Below are 17,319 nucleotides of genomic sequence, written 5' to 3'. Positions count from 1 at the left end.
TGAGTATTGCAAAGTTGCGACTTGTGGTTAGTGAATTGTGTGTAGCATTTTATGTATTGCTTGCAAACTGAATGCAAAGCATGTGTATGCAAATGTATGCCTTGTGTGATAGTAGTAAATATGCAAATGAGTTGCACTTCATAATGCTTTTTTTTCCCCTTGAATGTATGTTTATGTCTCTATGTATATGTCTCTGTGCATGAACTATGAGCAGTTTTATGTTAGTTCTGGAAATGAGTTCACTGTGAATACTGCATGATTTTTCTGAAGTAGGGTCTTGCACAATGTATGTCTCTTGTTCTTAGTATGTTGTACTGTGGTGTCAGGATGTTTGTACATGTGTGTGATTTGTTTGATTTATGCATGATTAGTTTTATGTGTATATTTATACACCTGTTATATGTATCAACATGTGTACGCACATACATGTGTATGAATATAAATGAAAATGTATCATACATAGGCCTAAATATTAAAGTGTATAAATATGGAATTGATTGTAGAACCTTAAACATGAAAATGTTTGATTTTGGTCAATTGCAATACCTTGTTTAGATGAATTAAATTAAGATTTTAAATGGAAGTATAATCACGTTTAGCTTTAATCAACAATGTGTATACATACACATGTATGTGTACGCACATGCATGTGTATGAATATAAATGAAAATGTATCATACATAGGCCTAAATATTAAAGTGTATAAATATGGAATTGATTGTAGAACCTTAAACATGAAAATGTTTGATTTTGGTCAATTGCAATACCTTGTTTAGATGAATTAAATTAAGATTTTGAATGGAAGTATAATCACGTTTAGCTTTAATCAACAAAAGTTCAAAATTAGTCTTTTCAGTAATCATTTCTTTTTGGTATGTGGAATATATGTATTCCTCTTTCCGTATTATGCTTATTAAGAAGAACAACATTCAAATATGGTACACTTGCATGCATATTACCAACAAATTGTATCGTGTTCACCTTCAATCTACCTTTCTTCTTAAACATTGTAAACGTTGGTTTAGATGAATCAGCCAAACCCGACGAGAAGACAACTGAGAAGGTGGAGATAGTCCTTGCCGTTGAGGAGGAGGCTCCTCGAGAAATTGAAATCATCATCTCGCCGCCCAAGTTTGACAAGCCAATCGTAGACATGGAAGTCACAGAAGGGGAGGACGCAAAGTTTGTCGCCACGGTGACAGGATCACAACCAATCACCATCACATGGTATGAAGGGACAAAGCCTATTCAGGTAAGTGTCAATTCAGTGCCAGGAATAATCACACATTCACAATGGTTGCTGACATCATCAGGATGGATACCAAAAAAGTTTAGAATTGTGGTAATACTTTTAGTAATAACACTGATGATGATGAGAGTAGTGCATAAATAGTCAGTACCTTTGATTAATTGCAGTAGTGATAATAGTAAGTAGCAATTCAAAACCAGGAAGAATCACAGATATGGTCACTGACATCATCACAATGGATATCAAAAAAGATTAGGACAGTGGTAATACTTTTATCAATAACACTGATGATGATGATGATGATGAGAGTAGTTTTTACACAGCAGCAACACCTTTTGATAAGTGGCAGTAGCAGAGTCTCCAACTCTCCCGTTTTCGACGGGAGATCTCCCGCCGAAAACCCATTTTTGCAAAATCTCCCGTTCTCCTGCTTGAGATTTGATTTCTCCCGCCCTGGCTCTGTGTCTCCCGGTGGAAAGCATTTCTTACTTATTGGTGTCGTATGTTGAAAAAAATAAGCCTTACATAGCACCAGAGAACATCTAGAACCCCAGGAACTTCGCGTTTCGCACACATCAACTTGGAGTCTTCCGTTTGCTAGGGGTTTCGGGCGGGAGAATCTCCTGATCAGAAGGTGCTTGGGGTTGGAGTCTCTGCAGTAGTAGTAATGGTACCAACTGAAATAGAGAGCTATTAGTTATTGATTGTGGTATTGGGTGAATGGTGATAAACTCTTCAATGATAAGAATACCACTTAGAATAAGTGATTATAACAACAACAAATACTGTCGTGATCTGTAATTTCTTACAAAAGGTCAAATATAGGTCAGTCCACTGCCTCCTTTTTTCACATATCTAATACTTGGTAAAGGCAGTTGCTTCAATCATCAGCAGTTTATGTCAAAGGGAATGACCATTATCTTTTTTAGTCCATGTACATACACATTATGTCAATGGATCTTCTCAATTTGCCATATGCTGTAGGACTCACCCGAGTTCAAGATCAGCTTTGATGGTACAACCTGCATCCTGGAAGTACCTGAAGCCCTTCCCGAAGACGCTGCCACCTACACCTGCAAGGCTACCAACCCAGCTGGAGAGGCGACCTGTACAGCCGTCCTGAAGGTCAAAGGTCAGTGCAGCACCACCTTGCATTTCGTTATCCACTTGGCACAAAGGATCATGTTGACCTCGGGTGCATAGATGTAACACTAGGGTAGAGACAAGATAAAAACTTCTCTTAGAGTCATCTAGACAGTCCCATAACACTCTTTTTGTGAAGCAATGGTACATTTCATCACTCTCTTCATTTAACTCACATGAGTGACACGTGATCAAAATGATTTTTTTTTCCGAGTGCAGCACAACATTTCTTCCATGTTTTAACAGTTTAGATTGCCATATGTCCAGACAGATGTTTCCTTTTTTTTTTAAATAATGTATGCTGTGATTGTTGTACTTGTTCATAATGATAACTGATTATCATACCTCCTGTCATAATCCTCAGTTCCTGTTCAAACCCATTCCCAAATTAGAAAGATTTGTGTTTTTGTCTAGTGCACTCATCAGAGTTGTATGTAAAGCTGTAAATCTGTACTTCCATGAGCATGTACAAGTAGAGGTGTGACTTGTCCACTTTTCGTTTAATGGGAATGCACTTACAATGATATCACTCCTTTTATAATGTGTTACTTTGTTTTTATTGCGAGAAAACAAACTTTAGTTTATAGTTGACCGTGTTAGCATAGAACGTATTCGTTTAGAATTATTTGACCATTCATTTTGCATGAAGTTGCAGTTGTTTTTTATGTTGTGATGTGTATAGAGTCTGACCTGTTAATGTTCCTTTCTAGTTGTTTGTTTGGTCAGTGTTAAATTCCAAGTTATAGTGAGTTTTCTGTGAATTGATGCATAAGAATTGCCAAATCAAGTAGTAGTAATTATAGTGCCATGCATGCTTCAAGGAAAGGCAGTTGCTGAGAATACCAAATGAAACAGCTCAGTAGTCTTCTTTCAAATCTTTATATTTTCTGTAAGAGAGCTTGGCTCACAAATGAAAAATTAACCTTGATTTGGCTCTTCTTCTGAATGCCTTCACTGACTTTGCTGTGCCTTTTTTTTATTCTGTTCTCTCTCCCACCAACACTTCCTCCCACGCCACTAACACACCATTTCCCTGGTACAATCTGTCCTCTCCGCACTCTGCCTTGCGCTGCATGCTTCTTTACATGGTCCATATTTAAGGAGATGTTGAATATTCTGATGAGCATGTATCCAAGGAAGAAAAGGATGAAAAAGTTCAGCACCGGCCTGACGTTGGCTTGGAATCTCAATCATGCAGCTCTGATGACAGTAGAGGTGACATTACCTCATCAAGTGATGAGGAGGATACCTGTCTTCCAGAAGACAGGATGACCCTGGATGTCTTGTTAGAGAAGGCTGTACCAACTGTCTGCGATGACAAATCAAGTGATGATGATCACGAAAGCAAAGAAATCCCAGACAATAAAGAAAATATTCCTCCAAGCAGTGAGCCTCTGAAAACACCACTGGACATTTTGCCCGAAAGTGTTTCAGCCATTTCCAAAGATTTACCGACAAGTAAGGAGGATGTGGAATCGCTGTCTGCATCAGAGAATGAGGATGACAAAGACTCGACCACTTCTGGTGAATATGACACATCAATGCCAAAGCCAGTCAATCACGAATACTTTCACATCGGTCAAAATGTTCAGATCAATGGGGATGGTAAGAGAACTTTGACACCAATTATTGAGGATGGAGAGCAAGGTTCTGCTGCCGCTGACAATGACCATGCAAAACCATTTGATGATTCTAGTGTGGCAGACAATGAAGTAAATAACAATGCTGCACCACATCTTGCAGAGCCAAAAGACACCAAAGAGGAAGTGCTACCCTGTCAAGTACAAGAAGAGGTTACCATGGAATCTGTTGAGCCAGTGGAGCACACAAACAATCTAATGTTTGGAGAAAAGGTGCAGGATCTCCTAAAACCTGAAGTTGAACCCAAGTTTGAAGAGCCATTTGATAGGTCCTACACATCAACATCTGGTAGTGCCTCATCCACATCAGATAATAACACAGACACTCAAGGAGCAGAATCTGAGCAAGACGAAATGGCAAATGGCAACAGGACAAATGTTCCTGTCACCTCGGCTCAGGATGATACCATTTTAGATGGACTGCCAGCAGCAACTGGGAAACTCTTGCTAGAAGTCATTGTGACTGACAAATCAGGAGAATCCCAGGGAGATAATGATGATGATGACGACGAAGTGTTTGTATCAGAGAAGAGTGAACCTCATGTAGAGCGCAGGACTGACAGTCCTGAAAACGAATATACAGATCTGTCAAATCCCAGTGTGAGTGACTATGCAGAGCTTGTTGTGTCTCCTAAAACAGAAGAGCCGATCAAGGAAGGGAAGTCATCAAGAGAATCTTCATCCTCTGAAGATGATTATGAAGAACTGTTGCAAGATCAGAGTATAACTCCTTCCCCAACCAAAGCGATAAAGTATTCAGAGTTCTTGCAAGAGGCGAAGAGGATGCTGGAGGAAGATGATTCCCCACAAGCTGCAAGACACCCTGAGGCTGAGGACAAAACTGTGCTTCCAGCTACAGCTGCACTCTCATCACTTAGTCCCAAGCAAGATTGGCATGAATTCACAGTGTCTTTGGAGGCAAAGCATAAACTTGGAATTGTGCAAATCACCAAAAAGGAAGAGGTGTTTATATATGAAGAGGTGCTGGAGTGGAGGGAACCCCGGAGGAGTGCTGACCTTGATGAGGATAGTGCAACTTTACATCAGGATAGAAATGATACTGAGGGAGTCATGGGGCAAGACAACCTGGAATCTTCAAGTGAAAGAAATGATGATCAACCCCTTTCTCTAAGTACATTGCCTGTGACATTGTCAAGAGGCTTATCCACATCTTCACAATCAAGTGATGGAAATAAAGGTGCTGGTGATGACACAGAAAGACCTTTACCTACAAGTACAGTGCATGTACCTACAAGTACAGAGACAAGCAAGATACTTGACATAGCAGTTGCCGCGAAACGTCAAGTTGCCTCACCCGTCAAAGACATCAACGAACACCATAGCTCGGACAGCAGTGAAGGGGAGCAATTTGAAAAGGACAAAGTAGACGTAAAGCTGGAATTCAGAGAGAAATGTAGGTCAAGATCCATTTCATCTGACTCTGAGAGTGACTCTGAGCAATGCCATCCTGAAACACGGGAGCTCAAGGGAGAAGGGCAGCTGGCCAACAATTTATTTGCAGCTGAAGTGCTCCTTCCCATGCAACAGCGCCAAGATTTAGATAGTGAAGATGATGAGGAACAATATTCTCCTTCAAATATCCATTTACAAATGGACCCTACTGATCTTTTCCATGCAGAGATTGTTGTTCCAGAAGAATCCTCAGTTCAGAAACAATCTCCTAAGACTAGTGAAGAGGATCAAAAAGATGAAGCACTAGAAACTCAACCAGAAGATGACAGATCAGACATTGTAGATAGGGTTGTTGTGATTGATTTAGGTCCCAACCTTAGAGCTCCATCCCCTATCACTTCAAGTGAGGATGAACACACTGAAGATGGGGTAACTCTTGGAGTTGTGTCTGTTGCTGATACAGTGTATCCTAGCACTAAATTCCAAGTTCCTCCTAGCAGCACACCTGACTCTCAAACTGAGAAGGATGGCACTACCCTACACAGTACAACATTACTTGACTCACACACATCCCCAGCAGAGGAAGACATAAGGGACATACCACCGATTGAAATAACAGCAGCCAGTCCAGATCCCACAATCTTGCATTGTTACTTGGAATGGACAGAGCCCAGGCAACCTCTGGAATCCCCAGTGTATTCTGATGAGAAAGAGTTCACAGAGAGTGACTTAGAAGAAGCTCTTTTTGATGTCAATGCTGCTCCTGAGACCCAATCTGCAGTTCTTGAAGCTGAGTCAAATGAGCAAGAGCCAGTAGTTATTGAGGAATTTTTGTCCCTGAAAAGGGAAGAGTACACAGTAATGCTTGCCCCAAAGGTAATGCCGGACATTACACTTGAAATTGATGCCAGGGACTTTCAAGCTGATGATGGTCCAAATACTGTTTCACAGAATTACTTAGCTGGAGACACTTCAGAAAAGGACACAGATCCTGAAAATGATTCAGCTGAGGTCTTAGCTGAGTTGGATGATGATATGGCAGAACCAACAGCCACAGGGGAACACCAACCATTTGTAACATCAATTGAGATTCCTGTAGGCAGAATCCAAGAGAGTGTAGAATCTGCTGCAGCTGCAAGGCCGGAAAGTTCAAGTGAAAGTGGATCTTCTTCACCAGTCATGCTAGAACTACGAATGCCTTCAAACCAGCCTGATCTAGATGAGCCAGAAAAGAAATATGTCACTGTCAAAGTTAAAGTTCAGGCACCAAAGCCAAGGAGTGTCCAAGTCTACTTTGATGAACCACAAAAGCAAAGGGAAGTGTTTGCTGTTCACCAGCAGAAAGGAGGAAAGAAGAAATCAAGAAACAGTTCCACTCAGATTGACATGGATGACAGCGAAATTCCAGACTCGCTTGTTGAGTGTAGTGTTGCATCAGATGTTTCATTTCCATCCTTTTCTGCAAATGGTGATGTTCGCTTTGTTTCCACACCAGACGATGACAATGCCCCCTTACAGGCCTCATTCATACTTGACATCACTGATCCACATGGGAGTTCAGAAGATGAAATAGATGACATAAAATGTGAGGAAATGCTGCCTTCTCCAAAGCCAATGACAGAGTCCATCCAGTGTGAAACTCACTTGCCAAATTTCAGAGCTCCACAGAGAGCAAAGCTCAGTGTACTTCTTGAAGAATATGAAGATGACCTCATTTTGAAAGAACCAGAGGAGGCAGAAGATGATGAACATGCTACATCTCACAAAATGCAAGATGACAAAGTGAATGTAGATGAACCACCTGTTGAGGCAACGCGAGCTGTGATGCCAGCTGGAAGGGAACTGCAGCTAGACTCTGAGTCTATCTTCTTCTCCAGTGGTGATGATGTTGAGCCACAGGTTCAGTCACATCCTGTGCCATCTGACCTGGTAAGTGTGGAAACAGACAGTACAGAGGCTGCATCAGAAGTGGCATCTTACACTATATCTGCAGCACAGCCAGGCAGCCAAGAAACACTGATCAGAGCCAATATCATCCAGGTAGATCAGGTAAATCCTCTTGAAGCGAGAGATGCTGTGAGCTCTCCCGTGGAGGATGGACAAGATGACTTGGCAGAGGAGAAAGGAAAGGATATCATCTACATTCCTGGTGCAAGCCATCTCCATGTGGAGAGGACTCCCATGGTAGACCTCCTCCAGGAATACGATGACTGTCTGCACTTTACACATTACACAGATAGTGATGAATCAGAGAAAGATGAATTGGGAGAGGTCATCATATCAGGGGCTGAAATTATTGAAGAAGAAGCTGTTGTGGAAATTCGGTATCTCGGGATGGACGAGGCCTCCCCAGGGCTGATTCAAGCTACCCAATACAACGGAGACTCAAAGAGCAATGCAAATCTCCATCGCTTGACACCTGTTGTGACAGAGCATACTGAGAGGGAAGTTGTGGAAGTACACAGCTCTGCTACTATGTCATCAAACTCCACCATCCTGTATAAAAGGGAAGAATACAGAGAAATTGTAACTTCAGATTGGTCATTTTCCAAAGGCATTGCCATTGAGCATCAGCAAAGCGATCTTGATAGTTCAGTGGAGACAGAGGAGCGCTATCCATCATTTTTCACTCCCACAAAAACTAATTCAGAGCCATTTTTCACAGATGATAGTAAGCAAGATGAGAGGGAAGACCCACACTTTTCTCAGGGACTCAGTGATATGGTTGTGGAAGTGGGAGACTTAGCAATATTCCAGTGCCATGTTGGTGGGAATCCTCTACCAGATGTGAAGTGGTACAAAGATGGTCATCCCGTGGAACCCAGCAGCAATGTCTCCACGCAGGTAATGCGTTTTCAGGATATGTTCGTCGAACTTGTCATCAACTCCGCCCGGCTCGAAGATGAAGGGAGGTATACGGTGGAGATCATCAATCCCCATGGTGTTGTTAGTTCCAGTGCCTTCCTGACTGTCAGAGCGAGTAGCTCTTCTGAAACAGAGTCAGATGACTCCTCAGAAGATGCAGCAAGCCCTGGAGATGATCATTCCCACTCCAGCCATGAAGGCAAAGACCAGACTCGATCAAGTGAACGCCCTCAACAGTTGAGATGGCCTGACGATGCTTCAAGTTCTTCCACCTCCAACAGCTGCCTAGAACTCTCCTCAGCTCCGGCTGCGGAACTCCCAAATCTGTCCGACCCTGCTGCTTCTCTTCCCCCATCCCAATCTGCTTCTGACACCCCTCTCTCACCATGTTCTTCTGGGCAATTGGATGACATTGCTTCTGTTAAGCAGGGTTTGAACCAGGAACCCTCCAGTGCATGTGGAGAAGTTCTTGGTGAGACAGCGTGTGAGGCATCAGTGCATGCTTTGGATGAATACTTAGACTCTGTACCCATGGAAGACCAGGATGTGCATGACTCTGTGTCAAAAGGTTTGAGTACAGTGGTTTTCTTTGTTTTCCATGTCCAGTCAATACTGTTCCATATATCGTCTCACACATGCATGCTATTACTGTAGTATTATTCGTCTACACCTGTCCATATCTCAGATTTTGTCATATATTGTACCTGCATATATTTATTTCTTTGGCTGTCACTTATATGTTCACAATCATGTGCATCACACACACACAGTGTTTTGGTGTATGCTGCAATAATGTGGTCCCAGAGATTATAACATTCACTTTTACCTGCCTCAGTCTAGCACTTTATTGATATTTGTGAACTGTTAAGATGAAATGATTTATGGATATATATGTACCCTCCAGGATATTAAGTGATGTTGTAACCTTCAGTGTTTATGCACCTCCCCCCAAAAAAACCAAAACAAAACAAAACAAAACACTTATTAAAAATAAACATCTTTTACAAGGCACTTGAGAATAAATATGTGTAGGACCAGTTGATTCGAAGATATGTATAATCCTGACAATGATGGCACCATGATATTTCCTTTGATCTGTATTTTAAGATATATAGCTCTACTGGAAATGCCACATCTTCAAACTCCAAGGGGGTGTCCAAAACTCAGGCAATTTGCATACATCATTGCCTGCCCTCAAGACTGAAGTATACATTTTCAATAGGCACATTATGCTAGTGCCATTGACATTTGGAAATGAATGAACAAATAAATTTGATGTGGCCATGGTCCCACAAATGCATGAGTTTATCTTTCACACACAAAATGGATTCCATTTGAATCTGCATGTATATCCATGATAGTTGTTTTGGATCATTTTTTGTTGAGCATTGAATATTTGTTAGGGAGTAAGTGAAACAAGTGAATTTTTTTTTTCAGTTTGTTCTTTTCATCAAATTAAGTTTCCAAGTCAAAGACCCTAATTAATTCAAGACATACTAGTATGAATTTGCATGAGGCACTCAGTAGCGTAATGATAAGACAGACAAAAACTAATACGAGAGACTTTCATCCATCAAGCAAGTGAAGATTTCATGTGTTCAATGTACACATATAGCATATGGTATGATTGTAGCACATGAGGGCTTCTCTATGTGTATAACGATCTTGCACAGACTAATTCCCATGTCCTGAAAAACGAGATGACTCTAAAAGAAAATATGATAATTGTTTATCATAGTACTTCATTTAGATATTCAAATGAATTTTCATTCAATAAGACACAGAGAAGGGCAAATGATGCAAGATTGTATTGTCCTTTTTAAAGTTTTTAAAGTGAAAGCAATACAATGGTTTTGATATAATACATAATGCTGGTAACTGTTTGTCACTGCATGTTTCTACAAGATTTTTGTTTTTTTTAATCTAGAAACTCAATGAGATCATTATTCAAAGGGGCAATGGTAAAACAATATTTATTGCAGCAGATACAAAAACAACCATATTGATCATCATTCTCATTCTCACCTTATGTTTTCTTCCTTCATATTTGTTTAGTGGTACCATGTATTCTATGTCATGTTCATGGTAGACGGACCACCCTATTAACAACAGGTGGTACAGCGTATATGTTATACAATCCTGTAACACCAGTATTCCACTAACTAAATTTTCAGAGAATCGATTGCATGGTGACATGGGCATTGGTGGTGGTAAAACATGAAAAATATGGTAAAGCCCATCCGGTACCAGCACCCTTAGATTAATCCACTTGTTACGAAAACCGGGTGTACCCGCTATACTAAGTATACAGGAATTGTTATATTTCAGAGGTAAAGGGTTTAATTAGGTGCTCAAGGGGCCAGCTAATACCAGAAATGTTTCAACTCCACTGCAAATGTCTTTAGATGGTTCACTCTTAACCCATTCTGTGCCAGGGGCTTTGGACAGTGATGTGTATAGTGCTGTGGGGTTTTCTGTGTCATCTGGTGCTCATGCCACACAAAGAGTTAATTTTCAACTTGATTATGGGATCCGGGTGTGGCCTGCACAGATTATGAAGGATGTCAGAACCTTGTGGGGGAACAGGTTAAAGGGATTGGAGCTGGGTTTCACTTTATGCAAGTACAATCATAGCAGAAGTATTCTGTTACCAATATTGTTGTTGTTGTTGTGTTTTGTTTTTGTTTTTTTGGTGGTGGTGGTGGTGGTGGGGGGGGGGGGGTTAACATCAAAATATAAGAAGAAAGAAAATTTATGCTGGCATGTTGTTGGGATGTGACAACCATGATATTCTGCTACCGTTTCAATTCCATGAGTTGGTACTTAACCCATTAAGGATGAGATAATTTTCTGTAACACATATATGTCTATTGTATAGACATCTGCTTGAGTATAGTCATGTACTTGAGACTAGTCTTCAAAGGGTTAGATATGCCCCATATACTAGTGAAGAAAGACTAGCAGACAGTGCTGCCTCTCTTGTTGATATATATTTCACATGGGAAAGACAAATTGCATTCTTCTTCAAAAATATCATGCAGAAAAAAATGCAGGGGCTCTCTTTCCCTTCAAACTTCCCCACAATGTAAACTGCACTCTGTAGATACACTGAACCTCAGTTTATTATGCTGACATATTGAATCTACTACTCCTGTGTAGAGGTTAACACTGTTACTTTGCTTAGTAAGGTATGCTGAAGTAAGCTATAGGCAACAGTAGAATGGTGCAAGAAATAATAACAATATTAACTATTTACTAGTTCTTGGGTTTTTTTTTAGAATAGTATAAAGGTCTAACTTGAAACAAGTACAAATGCCTCCCAATTGTATTCTTACATTGAAATATGTTTATCTATATCTATCAAGATGGGATCTGCTTTCACATTGTATTTATTTTTCTCACATTTTTATAAGATATCCATATTTCTGCTTGTTTAACCAGTCAATTGGTAGCATATTTTGATTTAATAGTCATCAATACTTTAGTAGTTGCTTGCGACAAACAATGAATCAATATCAAAAACTAAAGATATTTACTGCCAATGAGAGTATAATTACAAAAGCCTTTTGCTACAACAGAAACACATTTTTTTTCTTGCTCTAGAGAAGTATGCAAATTTGACAACTGTCACTCACTACACTGTATATAGTTGCTTCAAAAGCTGTTTAGATCTGATGATACAGAAATGTTAGTAATATGAACACTTGAAATAAGTGTTTTCTGCTTTAATTTCCTGATGTGACTTTATGTCACTGGAAATACATGTATGTGTGAATGCATAGAAGTTCAAAGAATATATTTATAGGAAAGTTGGCACAAAACTTGTGTATGCGATTACTGGTAATTAAAGTAATTGTTTGTTTCCTTTTTGTATTTGAAGAGGTCTTTATGTAAAGGAGCAAGCAGCACAAATAGACACACACACACATATAACATGAATGTACGACATCATCACTTGCAAACATGTTGGTATTTTCACCAGCCTTGGTTAATTTAAGGGCTCTGTGCAGAAAGAAAAGGTGAAAAGAAATGCTTGCTTGTGTCTTGTATCTCTTTGACATTATGCACGTATATTTGTATCATATGCGCATATCTATACATGTATTCATATGTTTATCTACAATGTACATACAGCATTCATCATTAATGGAATAACTGTTGTATAAGTGTATTCAGTAGAGTGACTCTCTTTTTACACCTGCATCCATTTTGTGTGACAGTTTTGCCACCATCTCCTGGTGAGAAGGGCGATAAGGAGAAACCGGTCGAGGAAGTTCCCAAGACTGAACAGCCAGAGACCAAGCAGCTCCAGCCGCAGGTTGAGGAACAGACGGACAACCTCACACAGCCCATCCTGGTGGAGAAGGTAACTGTGTCAATCTAACTGAAATTGCTATGTGTTAACCCTTTCTGTGTCAGGGACTTTGGACAGTATGTGCAATGCTGTGGGGTTTCCTGTGTCAGTTGCCACTCAAAGCACACAGATGGTTAATCTATTGATGCATTCATTGTATTTGCTTGTGCAGTCAAATCTTAGCAATGAAAGGGAGAGTTTATACAGGCGACTTACATGTAAATGGGTTCATAAGATATCATCAGTCAATTTCAATCTTATTAATTTTGGACAACAGTAGACATACCTACCCACAGCATCAAAAAAATATTTTTCACAGAGATACATGTATTGTCAGAGGGATTCTGTGAGCATTATGGCATAGCTCATTAGCTAGGCAGTGATTTCAAATAATATGAGGGCATCTAGCTTGTCAAAACTTCGCATTTTCACTCTCCTGAAATATGATTACATGTGTACCACTTTCTAACCTGGCTCTGTTCGGAAGATATTAATCTTGACCTTCTTTCTTGAATTATTGTGAGAGATATTGGAAGTTGAATTCAAGCTGAAAAGAAATGTAGGTTAAAGGCATAATTTGCCATTTGCAGATGAAACAAAAACCCAGCATTACTGCTTTAAAATAGTTCTAAAATGTGAGTTAGGGATAGAAACAACCACTGTAAAATTTGAATCCGTAACATCGATGTTAAGTATTGTTAAATATACAAAATGTGAACAATTTATAATAAAAGTGTTTGCAGACTAAGCCGTCTACAGTTACGGTTTATTGAGAAAAATACAGATATCTCCTTATATTTTAGGGTGTATCTCGAAAATTTTATATGATAGGATGTTTTGTGGTACAACAGACCTACACATATGCATTAAATGTGATATCTTGAAAAATTTTTAAATCACTGTTCCCAAAGGTAATCAGAACCTTTAATGTCAAAAATAAATTTTTGGTCTCTTTTTTGCAGACTCCCAAGGAACTCCTTGCTGAAGAACTAGAGCAGGCCACTTTCGCTGACCAGCCCGAAGTGATGCCGCCCAAATTCGTCAAGCCCATCGAGACGGTCGTCGCCGGAGACGGAGAACCGGTCAAGTTTGTCGCCATGGTAACAGGCAAACCACGCCCCGAGGTGAAATGGTTCGTGGATGACACGGAAATCAAGGACGAACCTGAGTACGAGATTGCTTACTCCCTGGAGGGCGTGGCCTCCCTCTTCCTACCGGAGGTCATACCGGAGGACGAGGGCGTCTACATCTGCAAAGCCATCAATGAGGCGGGCGTGGCCACGTGCTCGGCGGAACTCTTTGTTGAAGGTTTGTGCAGTTTTTCCTTCTCTCTGCCTGTCTCTATTTCTCTTACAAGATCAGGAAGGCCAATTGTCAGCAAAAGTCTGAATTCAGGCCCTGGCAGTATCAAAGTTCAGACCCTTTCGTTTACAAGGTACACTGTAGTATCATAGAGATCTAAATGTATTTCAGACTCTCTCTGTTGTTCTAACTGGCATCCCTGCAGGATATATTCTAATGTAGAATTTTTATTTGGCAGGATAATCACTCTTGCCATCAAATTGTCTGATGACCTGGGATGGTATTCTGAGGTTGTAATTAAGTCTGTAATTAACTTCGTGAATAAGTCGTGAAGTTAATAGGCCCTTAATCATGGGCAAAAGCGGTATTCTGAGGACGTAATTAAGGTATGATTAAGTCCCCTGTAATTATCTTAGGTCCCTCCCATCTAATTGTTATTCCATCCAATCAGACGCGTTGTTAGAAGCCAAAATGATGATTACATGCGCAAATATGCCCTCAATGCGCGCTCCTCCACGCCCCCTGTAATTACAACCCAAGAGCTCCGTGTGCACACTCCGGTATTTGATTACAACCCCTCACCTACGCACGCGAAGATCTCAACCTCTTTGCTCACATAAAATGACTAAATTCCTCGAAGATCGGCTATATTTCTTTTTTTTCTCTGAATTCTACGGATACCATGATAACAAGATTCAACCGCTCCTCGGTTACCGAAGACGGTAAGCATCGTTGTGGCAGAGAAAACACGATGTAATGCGTGATATCGGAGTAGTTAATGACACTCTTTGGTATCATTAAGTTTTCCATTAACTTCCATACTTAATTACACCCTCAGAATACCGATTCATAATTAACTCTGTGATTAAGTCCTCTCAGAGGTGCACGCGCATTGATACGCGCAAACGCGTAGGTCCTTCCCGCCAAAACGCTTGTTGCTATGGTAGTTAATATACCCCCTACTTAATCATGCTCTCAGAATAGCAATTCGGTAATTAAGTGCTAATCAGACTCTTAATAAGCTCTCAGAATATGGCCCCTGGTTGTAACAAAACATAGGATTTCTTGTCTGTGTCAAAATGTCTTCAGTAATTTGACCTACCATGAAAGCTGTGTGCAGAACACAAACATTTTGAGACAATTACGTGAACTGTATGTTTCTCTCATTTCATAAATGAACGTAGTGAAAAGAAAGATGTGATTCATTCAATCTCAATAGTAAAAAGCATTTTGCACTGCAAGCATGTCACTCAAGCTTAACGTGCACCTCTTAAATTTTCTCTTATTTCATTTTCTGTGTTATCAATATGCTATAAGACATTTTTTTAAATACATGACAATATGATAGTCTAGTGTATGCTTTTCACAGAAACATCATCCAAGATGATAGCAAGTATGAAATATCTGTATATGTAGAGCATTTTATAGTTAGGAAGGGGTATTTAGAGTGCTCTGATTACAATGACACTATAAACAGAAGTAAAGCCAGCTGAAGAGAAGCCAACAGAAAAGCGAGACCGTGGCATCATCGAGATCGAGGTGGTTGACCAGCAGCCGAAAGAGGTTGCCATCACCTTGGAGCCACAGCCGGCTTTGGATGAGCGAGGAACAGCCATGGTAACCATGGATGTCACCGACACTCGCGAGCCGCGGGAGATCGAGCTGGAGTTCAAGAAGCCTGAGGAGACGGCTGCCATCACCATCATGGTACCCCCTCAGTTCACCCAGCCGATCGTCTCCATCATCGTCAAGGACGGACAATCCGCGACGTTCACGGCAACCGTCACGGGGACCCCACCTCCGGAGGTATCCTGGTTCCGCAACGGGGCGGAGATCGTGCCGGAGGAGTGCCCAGAGTTCACCATCACGCTGCACAGCGGTGTCTGCACCCTGACTCTGGAGGAAGCCTTCCCAGAAGACTCCGGAGCCTTCGAGTGCAGGGCCACCAACCCGGCTGGCATAGCAACCTGTGCTGCCAAGCTGGTCGTCATAGGTTCGTCCCATGTTTACGTTGAATGTCTCCTGACCTTGATGCATGAGCCCCAAAGTATCGGTTCAGTCATTGTTTATCAAGGATCACCTTGCCTTTCAAGCAAATTTTGTCTGACATAATTCTCATTTTTTCTTGTCGTGAGGTGAATGTGACTGTACAGATTCACTTTGCCATTTCCTTTTCAAAGTATCCATAGCTGAGTTTGCATGGACGTAATGCACTAGTTCAGTCAATGTTGGTGAACACATACACTTGTACAACTCCACTGTAAGTTCTTTTGGTTTCATTTGACATAGTTTTTGATTTTATGTGCTACTGAATGAATGTAGTTTCACAGACATGCCATGGGATATTACGCTTGTGTTCAAAGTAAGCATGGTGGACATTGCATGGACATTTGTGACTTTTATGTCATTGGAGTAGTGTCTGTCATTCCCATGCATGTGTAAAACTTGTCTGAGTAGTGAGATGTCATGATCTGCATTCATCACCTGGCTGCTGTGTTGAGATCATCTTACAACAACTTGATATATATGTATAATGACAGATTATTACCAATTACCAGATTATTTTGTTTCATCACACATTGTATATGTGACACTGCACCTCAAAACAAACAGAAAGTCGCCAGACGTGAATTTTTAGTTAAGACCATATTCTGAAAGAGCAGACTTTAAGCTTTAAAATGATGTATAATTCAAATCAAATGGACTCTCCTAACCTACCTAAATATTGGAAAGAAAGCACAAACTCAGGAAAAGTGTGAACTGAGAAAAGAGGCTCTGAAGTACAGTGTCTATTCAAGCGCTTAATCTTTACCAAGCCGTACTGGCTGTGCGATGAATGGGACAAAAGACAGGAATTAAACCACCAGAGTAACAACAATGAGGGGATTATCAGATTTAACTGAAATTAAGCATGCCTAATTAACACATTCTGTCCATAATTAATGCCAACTTTCAAAGCAAAAGCGCTATCCTTTCAAAAGTTATTAGAGTTGAAAGTGAAGAGTGTGGACAAGGTTTTTCAGAAATGAAAAAGGGATTCTAAAGACACACCTAATCACACTATTCTACCAAAAATTTTCGAGATAAATTGCTAAAAAACACACTTTCCTGCCCGTTTTATGAAACCAAATTTTAGCATAATGTAAAAGAAGACCCGCTCTTTCAGAAAATATGAAAAAGTCAAGTTCGGCTAGGTTGACCCACTTCACTTATTTTCAGTCCTCACGCAAAATCAGTGTGTGCGACTTTATGTTCGTTTTGAGGTGCACGGTCACATATATTAGTAAACTGTTACTGTTAAAAATATCCTGTCACTGTGTAGAATGTCCCATGCATCTTGTTCTTATTTTCTT

The 17,319-nt window shown here is 40.4% G+C and overlaps 1 protein-coding gene across 1 annotated transcript in view; it reads left to right on the top strand.

Moving 5' to 3' along the window:
- LOC139732582 (uncharacterized) overlaps positions 1-17,319 on the top strand; it is a gene marked incomplete at its 5' end in the record, with an annotated part of 130,299 nt that overhangs the window by 111,022 nt on the left and 1,958 nt on the right. The window contains 6 exon segments of the mRNA XM_071643435.1: positions 1,026-1,252; positions 2,234-2,381; positions 3,494-8,878; positions 12,531-12,676; positions 13,627-13,972; positions 15,444-15,959. Coding sequence (XP_071499536.1) covers positions 1,026-1,252; positions 2,234-2,381; positions 3,494-8,878; positions 12,531-12,676; positions 13,627-13,972; positions 15,444-15,959 — 6,768 coding nt within the window.

Source organism: Diadema antillarum, unplaced genomic scaffold (assembly GCF_040938485.1).
Source record: "Diadema antillarum isolate AM-2024a unplaced genomic scaffold, OU_Dant_1.0 seq00000437_RagTag, whole genome shotgun sequence".
Lineage (NCBI taxonomy): Eukaryota > Metazoa > Echinodermata > Echinoidea > Diadematoida > Diadematidae > Diadema > Diadema antillarum.
Note: the sequence above shows the minus strand (reverse complement) of the source record. Positions and strands in the feature narration are given on the sequence as shown.